Raw genomic sequence first — 14,223 nt, forward strand, 5'->3', positions numbered from 1 at the left:
GCGCTAAATCCACAGAGCAAACCTATTTGGCATTTTCCAGTGAAGTGCAGGAAATTACATAAGTTATGTTTTTATTGCTAATGTATAGACTATCAAGCACGGTCACTTCGTTGAACAGGAGGAAAGAGTATACACTATCAGTGGACTCTCCTGGGGGGGGGGGAGGCAGGGTTTCAGCACACTCAAAATGTCACCTGGTCACCACCCACTTTAGGACGATGTGTTGAGTATTCTGGAGTCCGAGGAATCGGACCTCTCGTCATAGTCATCCTCTGTGTAGATGGGCTGCTTTGTCACGATTGGACACCCATCGTCGGGGATGGAGATCCGAGGGTCCTCCGTGGTGCGGGAGGAGAGCACGGGCGAGCTCCGGAAGACGCTGGTGGAGTTACTAGGGAAGGGGCTGACATACTGGGACCTCAGCTGGTACTGCTGCTGCAGCGTCATGGTGTTCCACAGGGTGACATCGTTGGGCAAAAAGGGGCTTGATTGGTTTCTGGCCAAAGTATTCCTCAGCATCAGTGGGTACCGGGGTGGCTGGGGAAAAGGATGCTGAAGGGGCACGGCCAAGGGGTTGGGGACCACGTTGCTGGAGTCCGCCGAAAAGCGCAAGGTGTCGGGGACTCGGAAGGCGGAGCCCACCGACCACTTGGAGGAAGAGATGGGGTAGGAGCCTAGCGTGTGTTCAAAGATGTGGCCGCTGGAGGGCAGCACGAGGCTCTCTTCGGCCGTCCGCTCCGCCCCGGCAGCCGAGGATCTACTGGACAGCAGGACCTCCACCGCACTGACCAGGTCGCCCCCGCAGCCTTTCAGGATGAGCTCCAGCACAGTAGGCTTCTGGTTGGGGAAGATTTTCTTCAACACTTCCAGGGGTGGCCGGTTGGCTTTCAAGCTGAAGGGCAGAGAGACGGTCCCCGATGGGCCCTCGATCAGAAGGTGGCTCTGCTCCGCGTGGTACTTGGGGCTGTCAGGGCAGCTTTCTGAGTTGCCCCCGTTTTTCTGCACGGCATATCCCCCTTCATCCACGGACACAATCTCGGGGCTCTCTGGAGTGAAGCAGTTCTTGCCTTTGACCACATCTGGGGAGCTCCTCTGGTCGGTGTCTTTGTCACTGAAGGTCTCTGCGGCGTTGTCTGCTGAACTGCTGTCCCCAAGTCGCTCTTCAGTCAGATCTGGAAGACAAGAGAACAGCTGGGTTAATCCCTTCCTGCTGTGCTCGGCATGGAAAGTTACTCAGACTTCTGGGATGAGGAAGTTTGGCTCGATGGGTCATAACAGGTTTCCAGTCTTTAAAGAAGGCAAAAACCATTGGCAAGTGGGGTCGGCAAAAGAGGATGGCTCAGGGTTTTCTTGGAATGCGGTAGTAGAGGAGGCTTGTCTTAAACACAGAAGGGCCACATAAGCCAGTAACCTCCAAAAGCTTGGAGTATACAGCATTAGCTACCCAATTAGAGGCTCAGAACCAGGCCAGAGCACATGAGAAGGCCACTGAAGGGGCTCTGGCCATCACCACCCAAAAGGGCACTTAATAATCACACCTGCTCCCCATGGGGCTGGTTTTATGTTATAATATATATTTATATATAATATAATAATATAATATAATGTAAATAGGACTGGGTAGTATATTATATATTATTATATTATTATAATATAATATAAATTCTGACAGGATTTTTCCCCCTTTTAACCAGGTTACCATGTACAATAACTAGTTGGTATAGTTTCTAAGCAAGCGATAAATACAACCCTTACGATCACCTGTAAAAACTCACGGAAGAGCCAGGCAAACGCATCTGGGCCTTGTACTAAAGGTCAAACAAAGTCCGAATTCTGTATCACAGACAGGTGCAAGAGAAGAGAAAGAAATGGCTGGAAGGTTTGAGATCTGCAGAGAGATCCCTGTCCACCCACCATGTGTGGTAAGAGGTGGATGGCTGCCTTTGTGTGAACCGGTGTGTCAGTGAAGTCTGTGGAAAGAACCTACGTCCAACATTCCAAATTCTACTTGAAGGGGGCAGGATGACAAAGAACAGCCTTCACAGAGCCGAAACTAGCTATGAAACAGAACAGCTGTCAATTTCAACCAAAGAAGACAGTATCCAGGAAAGCGGCTTTGCCACACTAAAGAAGCAAAAGAGAGAGGCGAGAGTACTTTGGGTTCCATAGTAAATTCTAACAGAACTGTAAATAAAGGAACATAGATTTTTTTTATTAGCGAACTACAAATAGATTTTTATCCTTAAAAAAAAATGTGCTAGTTGTGGCTGCTCAATCCAGAGTAACTGGTCTGAAAAACAAAGAGCAGAAAACCACTCCCAGGGAGGCAGTAGTCAGGTTGTAAGCTATGTGGATCTGTGTTTTCTCTTCAGGCCTGAATAGCCTCATTGTAGGCCTCTCTGTGGACAAACCTGATTGTGTGCAGATAGCCAGAGGTGAAATTTCATCAAAGAAGCTTCTAGAAGGCATCCCTCCTACCTGTTGTTGTTTACTTTAAGAGCTTAACACAAAGGCCCATTGATAGACATTTTTCTAGCACTACAGGTATCTTAAGTAACATGAAAAGCCAATGAAAACCCATTGCCAAATGTGTGTTTTTAAACATTCTCAAATTATAACAAATCACATAACATCCAACCACATCTAATACAAATTTGTAGTTATCCCAATTCACTTTCACTACACTGCTGGGTTTTTCTCAATGAAAAACTGTTAGGCTTCTATTGTGGGGCTGATTTGTAGTGGACTCAATGAATCCCCCTTTTGCTTTCAACGACGACTCTGGGATTCACCAGAGACCTAGTTTTACCGAGAACTTTAACATCTCCTCTCCTACTGCTTCCAAAGACCACAGGCCCAGCTTCTATCTCCCAGTTGTGGAGCTGTTTGAGTTCCATGTCCTTGAAACACAAGATAAAAACCGAACAAAAAGGTCATGGAGATTTATACCCTAACCAGTCTACATCCAGGTATTCCCCTGACTCGTGACCCCATACATAACTCAGCTATCACTCTGTCCCTAAACCCGGAGAAGGAGTGGACGGCGACAATGTGTTCACTCTGAAATGGGCACCCAGTTAGATTTTGACCCCTGGTCAATGGCGCTTCGAAAAATAAGTTCAATACTTTCCTGCAGGCAATACAGACATGATGTTTAAAGTGCCATACATCTCTAGGCATCTAAATTGAGTTTTTATTATCTATTATTAGCACTAAGTATTTATTGACCTGCAATAGGCCAAAACAAGGACACAGAATAAAAAACATGGAAAATAGCAAGAAGCCTAAGTTCAGAGAACTTACTAACTTGGGGAAAGGAGATACACGTGCTGGACAGAGAGCAAACAGGGCCAGGCATAGTGTGGGAAGCATCAAATACAGGACTCCAACGCCTAATGTTCACCAGTAGATGGAGGGATAAATAAAATGGAATATTATCCTGCCTCATAAAGGAATGACATTCTGATATCTGCTCCGTGGGCCTTAACTGTAGTCTAAATAAATAAGCTGGCCACAAAAGACATGGCGTGATTCCACTTCTACGAGACCCTTAGGATGGATGAAGAGACAGTAGAGGTAGCTCCAGGGGAATGGAGATGGGGGTACTGTGTAATGAATATGGAGTTTCAGTCGAGGGTAGAAAAGGCTCTGCATGGACAGTGGGGACTGTTTTAAAGCATCATAAATGCCTTTAATGTCACCAAGTTGTGACACCCCAAAATGGTAAATGATAAAATTTGTTACATCTACTTTACCATCAAACAGGAAAAGCATGACAGAATATCACTGCAATTTGTTGATGGTGAAACTCGTCTCTGCTCGCTGTTTGCTTTGTTTTTTCAGAGAAATGGGAGTGAAGAGCACACACTTTGGGGAGCAATCTACCCACCTGGAGAGCCCACAACATTGTGGTCGCTAACAGAAATGTGGAAAGCTTCATGTTTTAAAAGGTGAAATTTCATCTGCCCTGAATTAATCCAAACACTGAAGTGTCTGAGGAAAAACCGTTTCATCAGCTCGGCCCCCTCTTCCCCAGCTCACGTCAGGCTCCAGGTAACCGCAAGACCAGAAGGTTAGTGAGGGAGAATTAGGATCAATGCTCTGACTACTCAAAAATACCTACATCATAAAAAAAAAAAATCTATGTTTCTCAAGGTGGCAGTGGATACAGTGTCCCAATCAACTAGGGACTGAAGGGCAGGATTCTAACATGAACAGGACACAATCCTTCCTTCATATTGTTCTCCAAGTTCTGCAGAACACACCTCATGCAATCTTACATGGCTGCCAGCTTTTTCAGTCACTGGGAGGCTCCAAATGACACATGGTGACAAAGCCATCCTCCCCTTTTTGTGTTGTCCTTTGCCCCTGCCACCTAGACATGCCAGTGGGCTGTACACTGTGGGGCATTTCTTGAGGCGGAGAGGAGGCCTGTGCTGAGGCATCCACACTCTTGGGAGATTTCTGGGCTCATCAGCCTCCCAATCTCAGTGTGCAAACTACGGCTAACTGGGGAAAGCTGGTAGGAAGCCCTAGGAATCAATGCATGAATTAAGGGCTTTCTAATCAACTGAGCTCAGCACTGTGAGAGAGAGAAGCAGGATCATATGCCAGGGGGAACATGAAGTCTCGAGAGGTAAGTATAAGCCGGATGTCTACCAGCACCCAAGGGTGCTGGGTTTCAAACCAGAGCTAAGGCCAAGGCGGGTGGATCTCTGAATTCAAGACCAGTCAGGTCTATGGAGTGACCAGGACAGCCAGGACTACACAGAGAAATCCTGTCTCGAAAAAACAAAACAACAACAAAACCCAATCAAACCCAAAACAAAGAAACAGAAACAGACCATGCTAAGAATGACGGACCTCAAGACCCCAAGACAAACTCCTCACCCAAAATTATTTTTGGAAAAGCAGGCTAGACAGTCCCTGTAATTTAGGGACACTGTGACGTCTACTATTGCACCTGAACTAAAGGCACTGCAAAACTCCTCTCAACACAGACCCTCACAAATAGAGAGGGTGAAATTTAAGCTCAGCGATAAAGAATAATTTAACAATAGGTGTTTCTTTACAGTCCCAGGTTCCCTAAATGAACTGTAGAAATCATTCCAGTTTGTCTAAAGCACAAAGGCCTTTCTAGATACAGAAACATGGGGCTTAAGCAGAGAAAATGAAACAGGAAATATTCCCACACCGCTCTGCCTTCCACTGTCCGGAAGCTGAGACCCTAATCAGAACACAAGGAGAGGAGGCATATTTCAGCTGACAGTTTTAACTCTGTATACCATACAAGAAGGCAAAAGACCTCAAAGAGTAGATGAAATCGTAACATGATTTTTCCTGTCCTGACAGGTCAGTCCCTACAAGGGAGGGCATGCTTTTTAAATAACGTCTAAAAAAATGAATATTACCAAATATCCGAACTTTCATTTCATAGCCCATGAAGCAGAAATACATTCCACTCAGAAACAAACTCTTCATCCGGTTTATAAGAGCTTCAGTTTAGGAGAACACATTTTCTTTGGAAAACAACGACTCCACGACTTCTAAGCACGTGTGTCATATGACATATATGCCGTATGATGACGCGTGTTCCGTGTGACGACATGCGTGCCGTATGATGACAACTATGTTTTGTTATGAAATTTAAGGAGAAAAAAAATGAACACATGAAAGTCTCTTCTGGTCTAAAGCTTACGCTTTGAACAATCTAACGTTCTTTGAATTCCTTCATAGAAAGCCACAACTTTAAAATAAAATGTATTCAGTTTTTTTTAAAAAAAAAAGCCGGCCATATGTGTGAAACAAACATTATGCTCAAACACATAAACACGGAAAGTTGCTCTGACTTTGCTGTCACTGGTTTTATACATTCTAGCCAATCAGTGCATGAGGCCTCAGTCCACCTACCACCTAGAAGGAGACAAACGCAATGGCAGGATTCTCCTAAATCAGAAGTCACAGGGCTCGCCCTCCCTGCAAGGGTACCACGCATGGAAAATGGAGATTGTCAGATCTCATCTGCTCCTGTGATTTTGGGGACATAGACCTCTAGGTAGGTCCACGTGGGTCACTTCCAAAGGACGCCAGTCTACATTGCAATAACAGGAGGAGCCATGCAGGGGCTTCCTGGACCAAACATTTAACCCAGCAGCATTTCATGCTTCCTGTTAATCTCATACTAGGAGTGAAGAATCATTAAAAAGTGGATAAGCAGAAATTTGAACTAAGTGGGAATAATAATCTTGTTCTAAAAATTTTGCGTGTGTGCCTGCCTGTACATGAAAACACTCATGCTTTCCCTTGTAAAAAAAAAAAAAAAAGTCAACACTGGTTTAACACTGTATAAGAAAGGGTTACCTAGCCTGGCCTGGTAGTACACCCTTGCAATCCTAGCACTCAAGGGCCTAACACATGAGTACCCTAAGTCTGAGATCCTGGAACATGAAGATTTGGGGAGGACATGTTGCTTTGTAAGGGCTGGTGGGCTGGAGGAAGTATAGTTTGCAGTTGTAGACTCGATGTACCTTACAAACTTCCAGTCTGATCGCTTTCTTAGAAGGCAGAAGCTTTCAGAGAGCAGAGGAGAAATCTATAAACCTACCTGCCCAGCTGCTATTTACAAAGTACAACTGACTACTTGTTTATCCACCAACTTAACAAATCCCCACAAATCCCTTAGACCCCTAGCTAGGTACTGGGCTGGGGAAGATTATACACAGGTGACCACAGCATTGCCTTGGCCACTGGGGCTTCCAGGTAACTAATCTTTTGCAAAACCCCAAAGCATCTGCTGAGTTGGTGGGATTTTATAATACAACACAGCAAGTCGTGCAGAGGCCAGGAGCAGGCCAGGCTGTGCATCTTCACATAGGAGGAAATATTATAAGTATTCACACATGAAGACCCTGAGTGAAAGACAGCAACAATTGCTGGGAAACAGAAGAACACTGATGTCAGCTTGAAATTCAAGCCTGACTAGGAACTGAAAGCAAGAGTTAATGTTCTCAATTGTTCATACTGCACCATTATTTGGAGGGCAACTACACTTTTTAAAATTGGCTTAACCAAAAAACAAAATAGAAACTGTTACCTACCTCTCTACTTTAATTCACCTTCTCAGAAAAGTAGAGTGTGTTGTTTGGGCCAGAAGACAGCGGAGGGACTGTGGGGCAGAACATGGGTATGATAAAGGGGTTGTCCTGTGACAGCCACGGGCCTACCATATCATCAAAGCTACACAGAGAGACTCCAAGGACCTGGGTGGCTAAGGGCTAGAAGGGGTTGCAACAGGTTAAAAGGTGAAAGGAAGGAAGGAAGGAAGGAAGGAAGGAAGGACGCAGGCAAGCAGGCACATGGTCCTCACTGGGCACTCTTCCTCCCTGTCAGGAAGAAATGCAGCAGATCCACCAGCAAAGGTTCCAAGTCCTGCAGGGCCTTTGATTTATGAAGATTTACCCCCCTTCCCTCTGTAAGGCTGTGAACAGAAAGTGCTGACTCGCTGCAGAAAAGAATTTCTCATCAATGCTCCTTGATTGTATTTTGCAAACAAAATGCCTGTTGCTTGGTAACATTTCACTTGAGCCTGACCTTCTCCAAAAGTTATTGCTATCAGATTCGATTTACACTGTCCTCCTGTGATTACTGTAATCTTTTAAACCCTGGCGTTCATCCATCAGGGAAAGGAAAAGTTGGGTCTAAGTGGGGAGTACTGCCATCCTCCAGATTTACAATGTCAGGAGCAGGCTGGGGGGCCCTGACCTGACTGGCATAGACTCTGGTTCCTATAGGAGTGCTCTCATTTTTCCTTCAACTGTGCCCTAGGCTCCAGCAGACAAGACACTAACATTTCAAAGCCCCTAGGGGTAGGCCAAACCAGGAAGAAGCAGGGAGGGAGGGAGCTGAGGCCCAGGAGACTGAGAAGGAAAGGTTCCCCTGTGCTTGAGTCCTCAGGTGAGGAAGGAGCTGTGGAGGGAGTAGGGAGACAACCTGCAGTGCTGCCTCAGGGAAGCCACAGGCCCAGATGGCCATTATAAGCCACTCCTGAGATCCCTGCCACCTCATGCTGGGACAGGGCCACCAGAGAGGCCAGCCTCCTGTCATTGGTCAGTCTTTGCCCCCACCTCACTACAACTAGCCCATCCTAGCAAGGGGAGGATTAAATTCTTTACCCCAAAGCGAACCTTAAAGAAAAGGTTCAAGTGCCAGTAATGGTGTCTCCTTATTTCTTTTTATCTAGCTTTTCTTAAGGCCCCTTGCTTTAAATCAAGCCATCTTAAAGCCAGATAAGCTTTGAAACCAATAGGTATATGTCCCAGGTGAATTTTAATTAACTTCTTCCTTGCTCTGGGTGCACAGTCAGACAAGATTTCTTTATCTGGTTTTCATGAGTTTGTCATTAACACACATGGTCAACTATTTCTCTGGTGGAATTAAAAAACAAAACAAAACCTAAGGAAGCAGACTGAGCAGTCCAGATCGCACTGGAGCTGGAAGCCCAGAGCAATCATGAAGGTGCTGTGCCATAGGAGGCAAAATTAAAGTCAATTTCCCCAAATCGACTCCCTCTAGCTGCCATGTTTGCTTTTTTTTTTTTCATAATAAAGGACACCTCATTTTCCTATTCAACCCTCCTCCTTCAACCCCCAACCAAAAATTTCCTGTAAGAGCATTTAAAATAACTGATTATATAATATGTATGTAATATCATCATATAATATAGAATGTGTGTGTGTGTGTGAGAGAGAGAGAGAGAGAGAGATACACCAAGGAGGATTAGAGAGAGAGAGAGAGAGAGAGAGAGAGATACACCAAGGAGGATTCTCCAGCCACAGATCTTTCCTATGGTCACCCAGGATCCTCCTCTAGAAGAAAAGTCCGTGATGAGGAAGCCAGCTACAAGGGACCTGTGATTGCAGAGTCTCACCTTGGCCGTGACCCTTAAATTCCCTCATCTCCAGAGCCCAGAGGCCAGGGTCTGGAAAACCTGGCTTGACGGGATGAGTCTGCTGAATCAGAAGCCCAGATAGCTATGAGAGGCTAGGCTTCCTGCGACATTGTCAGGGGGCAAGGGACAGAGGTGACAGAGAGGGAGCGGAGAAGGTGAATTCCATATAGTATTGATAGAGAAGGCTAAGTTAGAAACTAGGGTACAATCAAAATCTAACTAATTACAGGTCAGTCAGAGAAGGTAACCTAGGCAGAAAAAGACTACAATTTAAAAAAATATTTCAACCCGTAGCCCGAGCAGGCAGAAGAATCTTTTTTTTTTTTGCTTGTTTCAAGACAGTGTTTCTCTGTGGTTTTGGAGCCTGTCCTGGAACTAGCTCCCGTAGACCAGGCTGGTCTCGAACTCACAGAGATCCGCCTGCCTCTGCCTCCCGAGTGCTGGGATTAAAGGCATGTGCCACCACCGCCCGGCTAATCAGAAGAATCTTAAACTCACATTGAAAGTGGTGCTCAAACTCAGAGGACTGAAGGAAAGATTACTGAAAGATTTTGTCCAGTTAGAAAACCCAGTTTTGGTATTCACAAGTCTCTCCCTGAACTGTGTGGGGATTCTCCCATGATGCCTAGACCTTCTTAAGGCCTGTGCTTTTCTCACAGATTCAGAGAAGGGACAGACTCCTTGAGACTCCGTGCACCTGCGCTTGTTTTCAAGAACAACCCATTTCATAGCTACCTAAGGGAGGCCCTCTACCTGGCAAAAACTAGTCCAAGCAGGTTATCAAAATCCAGTTAAGGAAGGAGCAGACCTGAGCGGTTTGCTAGCTGACTGCTAGAGACTGGAACTGAGCACTGATGGTAGCCCTTCCATCCCAGGGCCGCACTTCCTCTCTGCATAGAACGGACTAACTTATCTGGGAAGATCTAATATGCTTCTAAAGATGCATGGCACAACGCACACAAATCCATCGCAAAGAGGTACAGGAGCACAGCAACAGGCGGTCTCAGCCAGGAGTTTTAATTTGACTGCCCCATTTCAAGGTTGTTTTAATTAATTTTAATGTTGACACCCAACAGAGTCGCCTTTTTATGCGTTGCGTAGAACCAACCCATTTGTTTGTGTTCCTAGTGAAAAAATTATAGCCAGTTTTGTTTGATAAACCTCCCCCAAGCCAACTGATGATTTTTTTTCCTTAAAGGAATTCAATTGATGAAAGAAAACAAAAGTTGGTGAATGTTCAAATCTGCTGTGACCAGCTGGGAACTGAACCCTTGGTCCCTTACAGCTTAGTCTCTGGAAATTATCTTTCTTCTTTTATTCCCCCTTCTCAATTACTTGTTCTCAGTTTAGAGGCTCAGGCTACCCCTGAGGATTCTGCGGAAGCAGAGTGAGAGAAAACAGGACCGAGCCTGGTTCGTCCAGTTGAAATTCTTTGCCCTTTTCCGTTCTCTTAAAGCTTGGGCCCTGCTGTTGCTTCAGCTTGGCCTCCTAGTTGCTCACACCCAAGTCTTTCTCAGCTTGTTTTAGGTTTTGTGACACTACATAAATTTTAGAGAATAATCTGAGGAGGACCACATGATGCTGAAAAAATTCCCTCTTGAACAAAGACCACAGAACTCAAGGTTCCGGCACTACAAGAGGAGCTCATAATGGGCATTGCAAAAAAAAAAAAAAAAAAAAAACCTCGAATTTTAACTTAAGACTTCTGCTCTACTCTTGAGGACTCCTGCCCTAGAGCCAGGGAAACTGGGATGGAAAATTAAAAGATAGTAGCAGCATGGAGTCACCCCTAGAACTGAGACCAAACTCTCCTAAATAGTCTCACCTGAAGGACAGGAGAAAATCAGAAAACCCTCTTCCCTCTAGCTTCTCCAGGGCAAATCCACAACTATGGGGAGACCAGGGGGCAGTGCTTCAAAGAAATACTCACATGCCCCTTGTAGTTAACTATCCACAAAAAACGCTGTTGCCAAACTGCTTTCTGAACTTCAGGCCTGAAGAGCTAACTGAGTCAGAAGGCCAGACTGGCCTGCCCAGCTACCTCACCGCACATGAGCGAGTGTTTATCTTCAGCAGTTCTGGGGCCTTTCACTCTTAATTCCAGGGCACTCCGTTCAGAAGAGATGGGCTTGTTGTTTCCTTTGTACCTCTCCTCAGTGAGGAGAAACCCCAGAACTCACATCCGCTGAATTCTGGTTATGAGAGGGGCCAGGAGTTCCTTCCGAGGAAAGTGAAGAAGAGGCTTAAACCGGGGGCAGCCAGACTCAGGAAGGAGCCAGAATGACAGAATTAGGTGGAAATCGGTATCTGCCCACTTTCAGAGCTCAGAATCCCCCCCCTCCTCATTACCTCATCCCACCTCAAATAAAAGTATTTCAGAAAGGAAGGAGAACAGAAGGAAGCAAGGGGGCCCAGAAAGCCCTCCCTTGTTCCACAGCGGGCCGAGCCCGTCCAAGCCTGGAAAAGTACTTGTTAGGTTTTCCCCACTGTATGACACGTTTTGTTTTTAATTTCTTCAAGCGGAAATTAAAGGACCAAAGAGGTAGTTCGACAAAAAGAGTTAACTTTGAAGACTTCAGGGACCTTTTATCTATAGTTCTTAAAAGGCAACTCTTTTTTTTTACTACCGAATTCTAAGTCTTGAGTCCTCTTAGCCCAGTTTAAAAACGTATGAGTTCCTTTAATTTAAAGACGGCGCCTTTTTCCTCCCGTGTCCCGGCCAAGGCAAGATTCACCTAGAAATAGCAAAGCACTGGGCCCTGACTACTCACCCCCAAATGAGAGTTCCCCTCCCCGGGGAAAACCCGCCTCATCACGGTGTATTTAAAGGCGTATCTCCCCAGACACCGTTTTACAAATTGTTTGCAAAACTGACGTTAAGTTCTCCCTTCAACCCAAAGAAGGCACCAGGAGACCAGGCTGTTTGGCCGGCCTCTCTGCTGGGATCCTGGCTTCCACGGGAATCGGGTTCAGACTCTCCAGACTCACTTTTCCCGGGGAGTAAGAACGGGTGTCAGCTGGAGAGGTAGGCCCAACCCGGTCAATGTCCCGCACACTTGCCACGGGCCTTCCACACGGATCCCCGAGGGCACTCGAAGTTTCCTTGCTCAAGGCTGACTCCCGCCCAGCCGACGCTCTCACCTGGTTTGGCGAGCTGCACAGGCAGCGTCCCGGGCTGGGGCTCGGCGGCGTTGGTCCAGCGCAGCGCGGCGGCTGCAGCCAGCTCGGCGGCCGGACGAGGTGGCGCTGTTGGCTGGGACGGTTGGGAGGCTGGCGACGACTGCGAGGCGGCGGCAGCCGCGGCGTCCCCGGGCGGCGGTGGCCCTGGCAGAGCCCGCAGCGAGTCCGGGATCAGGCTCTCCAGGCTCTCGTTGGCCTGCTGCCGGCGAAGCGCCACCTGAGCCGCCATGACCCGCTGCCGCTCGATGATCAGGATGCATTTCTCGCAGGTGCAGTCCTTGAAGCGACAGTAGCGCTTGTGGCCCTTGAGCCAGGACAGCACCCCGTGGTTCCGGCAGCGAGCGCACTTAGGGGTGCGCTGCAGGGGCGCCCGCGGCGGCTGCGACACCGGGCCGCCCATGTACAGGTAGGGGGAGCCGTAGCCGTTCATGCCCAGGGCTCCCCCCGGCCGGCGGCGGCAGCAGGGCGACAGGAGCTGGACCGCAGAGCGGGGAGGCCTGTTCCCGGAGGCCTCGGAAGATCGGCGGCGGCCGGAGGTACCTTGGCAGTCTCCCCGGTCCCGGAGGCGCTCGCAGCCTGAGCCGCCTGGCTGGTTGGTGGCCCTCCTGTCCCCACGCTGGCCGCGTCTCTGTCCCCGGGCTCTTGAAGATGCAAGCTCCTCCCGCTGGTCCTCCTACGCCGAGACTCTCCGGCCGCGGCAAAGAGCCGGTGAGAGCACTGATTAAGGTCTGAGCCAGCCCCTCTACTGTTCCCTTCCTCTCTGGCAGGACCCAGCACCTCTTCCGCCGCCTCCCCCCCCCCGCCCCTCCTCCTTCCCACCGCCACCCCCACCCTTGGGGTCCCAGCCTCCTTGCACTCCCCACACACGCTTTCCTCCTCCCGGGCACCCCTCGGGTTCCGGCACCTCACCTTCTTCGCCACCTGCAACCAGCCCAGCCTCTCTGGTGGGGGCGCTTACAGCCCCCCCCCCACCTCTCCACTACCCCTTCCCGCGGCGGGAGGGACTGCGCCGATGCGGTACAACCGGCACGCTGGGCAGATGGGGGCGCGGGCGGGGGGGGGGGCGGGGAGATCGGAAGGGGGTGGGTGTTTGTGAGCCAGCGGGCAGGCCTCTGCCTTACCCTCTTCGCAGTGCTCCAGGCCTGGTCTGGAAGCCCTGAGCCCTAAACCCACACTTGGCCTCAGCAATTCGGAGCTTGCGAGGAAATTGAGAGTGCCCAGCAGGTCGGCCTGGGGCGGACTAGGTTTGAAGTTTCGGAAAAGAGATGTCAGGAGTGAAAGGGGTGGTGATGATTCGGAAATTTGAGGAACTCTTTTCTTCATTTCATTTTGCAATCTAGTTTTTCCTTCGTTGCTGCGGAAGAAAACGAATGTTTATTATTTTTTTAAAAAAAAATCTGTTAGGTTTCAGGAGGACAACTCGTTTTACTGGATAATTTTCTTTTTCTACCTATCTCCTTGTGTCTTTAAAATAAACAACCTCTGTCCTGAAAGACCTCTGCCTTGGATGTTTTCTTTAAGCATGGTATAAACTTTTGGAGAGCGGAAGACACGACACGTTAGTGGCCCCCAAGTTACCCAGTATGATCTACTTGTTCCCTAAGCGGTCACTGAATCAACAAATGAGCTCCGGAATTGCCCAGTTCAAAACCCACAGGCGCTGTGATTTACTTACGGATAAGGGATGGACCCTACTAATAAAAATCCTTGAGAGTGAGAAGAGGCTCATGTATAAGATGACCGCATAAACCCTTTTTTGTCTTGATGGCATAAACTTTGTCTATTATTCTTCGCAGTATTGATTTGTCCAGTTTCAGCTACCACTGCATACGCATAGAGAAAGCTGCCTTCTCCCATTCCACCAAGAAAACAACCAAACAAAAATCAAGATACAATGTAGGCTCAGAACCGGTTAACAGCTCGGTTGGTAGGGGACGATGGAAGTCTTGGAAGTTGGCGGCCCCTGAGTCCTACATGAAGCTCCCCTCTTAGCGGTGTGGATGAAAGTTAACCTGACCGACTCCGCTGCAGTGCATGACCCCTGAACTGCACGGAGCCCACAGTCGTCTGGAGGTCGCTTTCCAGTGCCCAACTCA

The 14,223-nt window shown here is 48.0% G+C and overlaps 1 protein-coding gene across 1 annotated transcript; it reads right to left on the reverse strand.

Annotated features, from left to right (window-relative positions):
- Positions 1–210: 210 nt before the first annotated feature.
- Positions 211–12,557, reverse strand: Dmrt3 (doublesex and mab-3 related transcription factor 3). The gene is made up of 2 exons (XM_041662036.1): positions 12,089–12,557; positions 211–1,172 (listed from the first exon to the last, which is right to left on the reverse strand). The coding sequence occupies exons 1-2, from the start codon at positions 12,555–12,557 to the stop codon at positions 211–213; spliced, it is 1,431 nt and encodes a 476-aa protein (XP_041517970.1).
- Positions 12,558–14,223: the final 1,666 nt, after the last annotated feature.

Source organism: Microtus oregoni, unplaced genomic scaffold (assembly GCF_018167655.1).
Source record: "Microtus oregoni isolate MIOR12 unplaced genomic scaffold, Mior012 000012F_ref0000307, whole genome shotgun sequence".
In the NCBI taxonomy this organism is placed as follows: domain Eukaryota; kingdom Metazoa; phylum Chordata; class Mammalia; order Rodentia; family Cricetidae; genus Microtus; species Microtus oregoni.

Excerpts from the sequence above, each read along its gene's own strand:
- Dmrt3 (XM_041662036.1), bottom strand. The coding sequence starts at position 12,557 with ATGAACGGCTACGGCTCCCCCTACCTGTACATGGGCGGCCCGGTGTCG. Across the intron at positions 1,173-12,088 it reads TGTGCAGCTCGCCAAACCAG|ATCTGACTGAAGAGCGACTT; the intron begins GTGAGAGCGTCG and ends CTTGTCTTCCAG.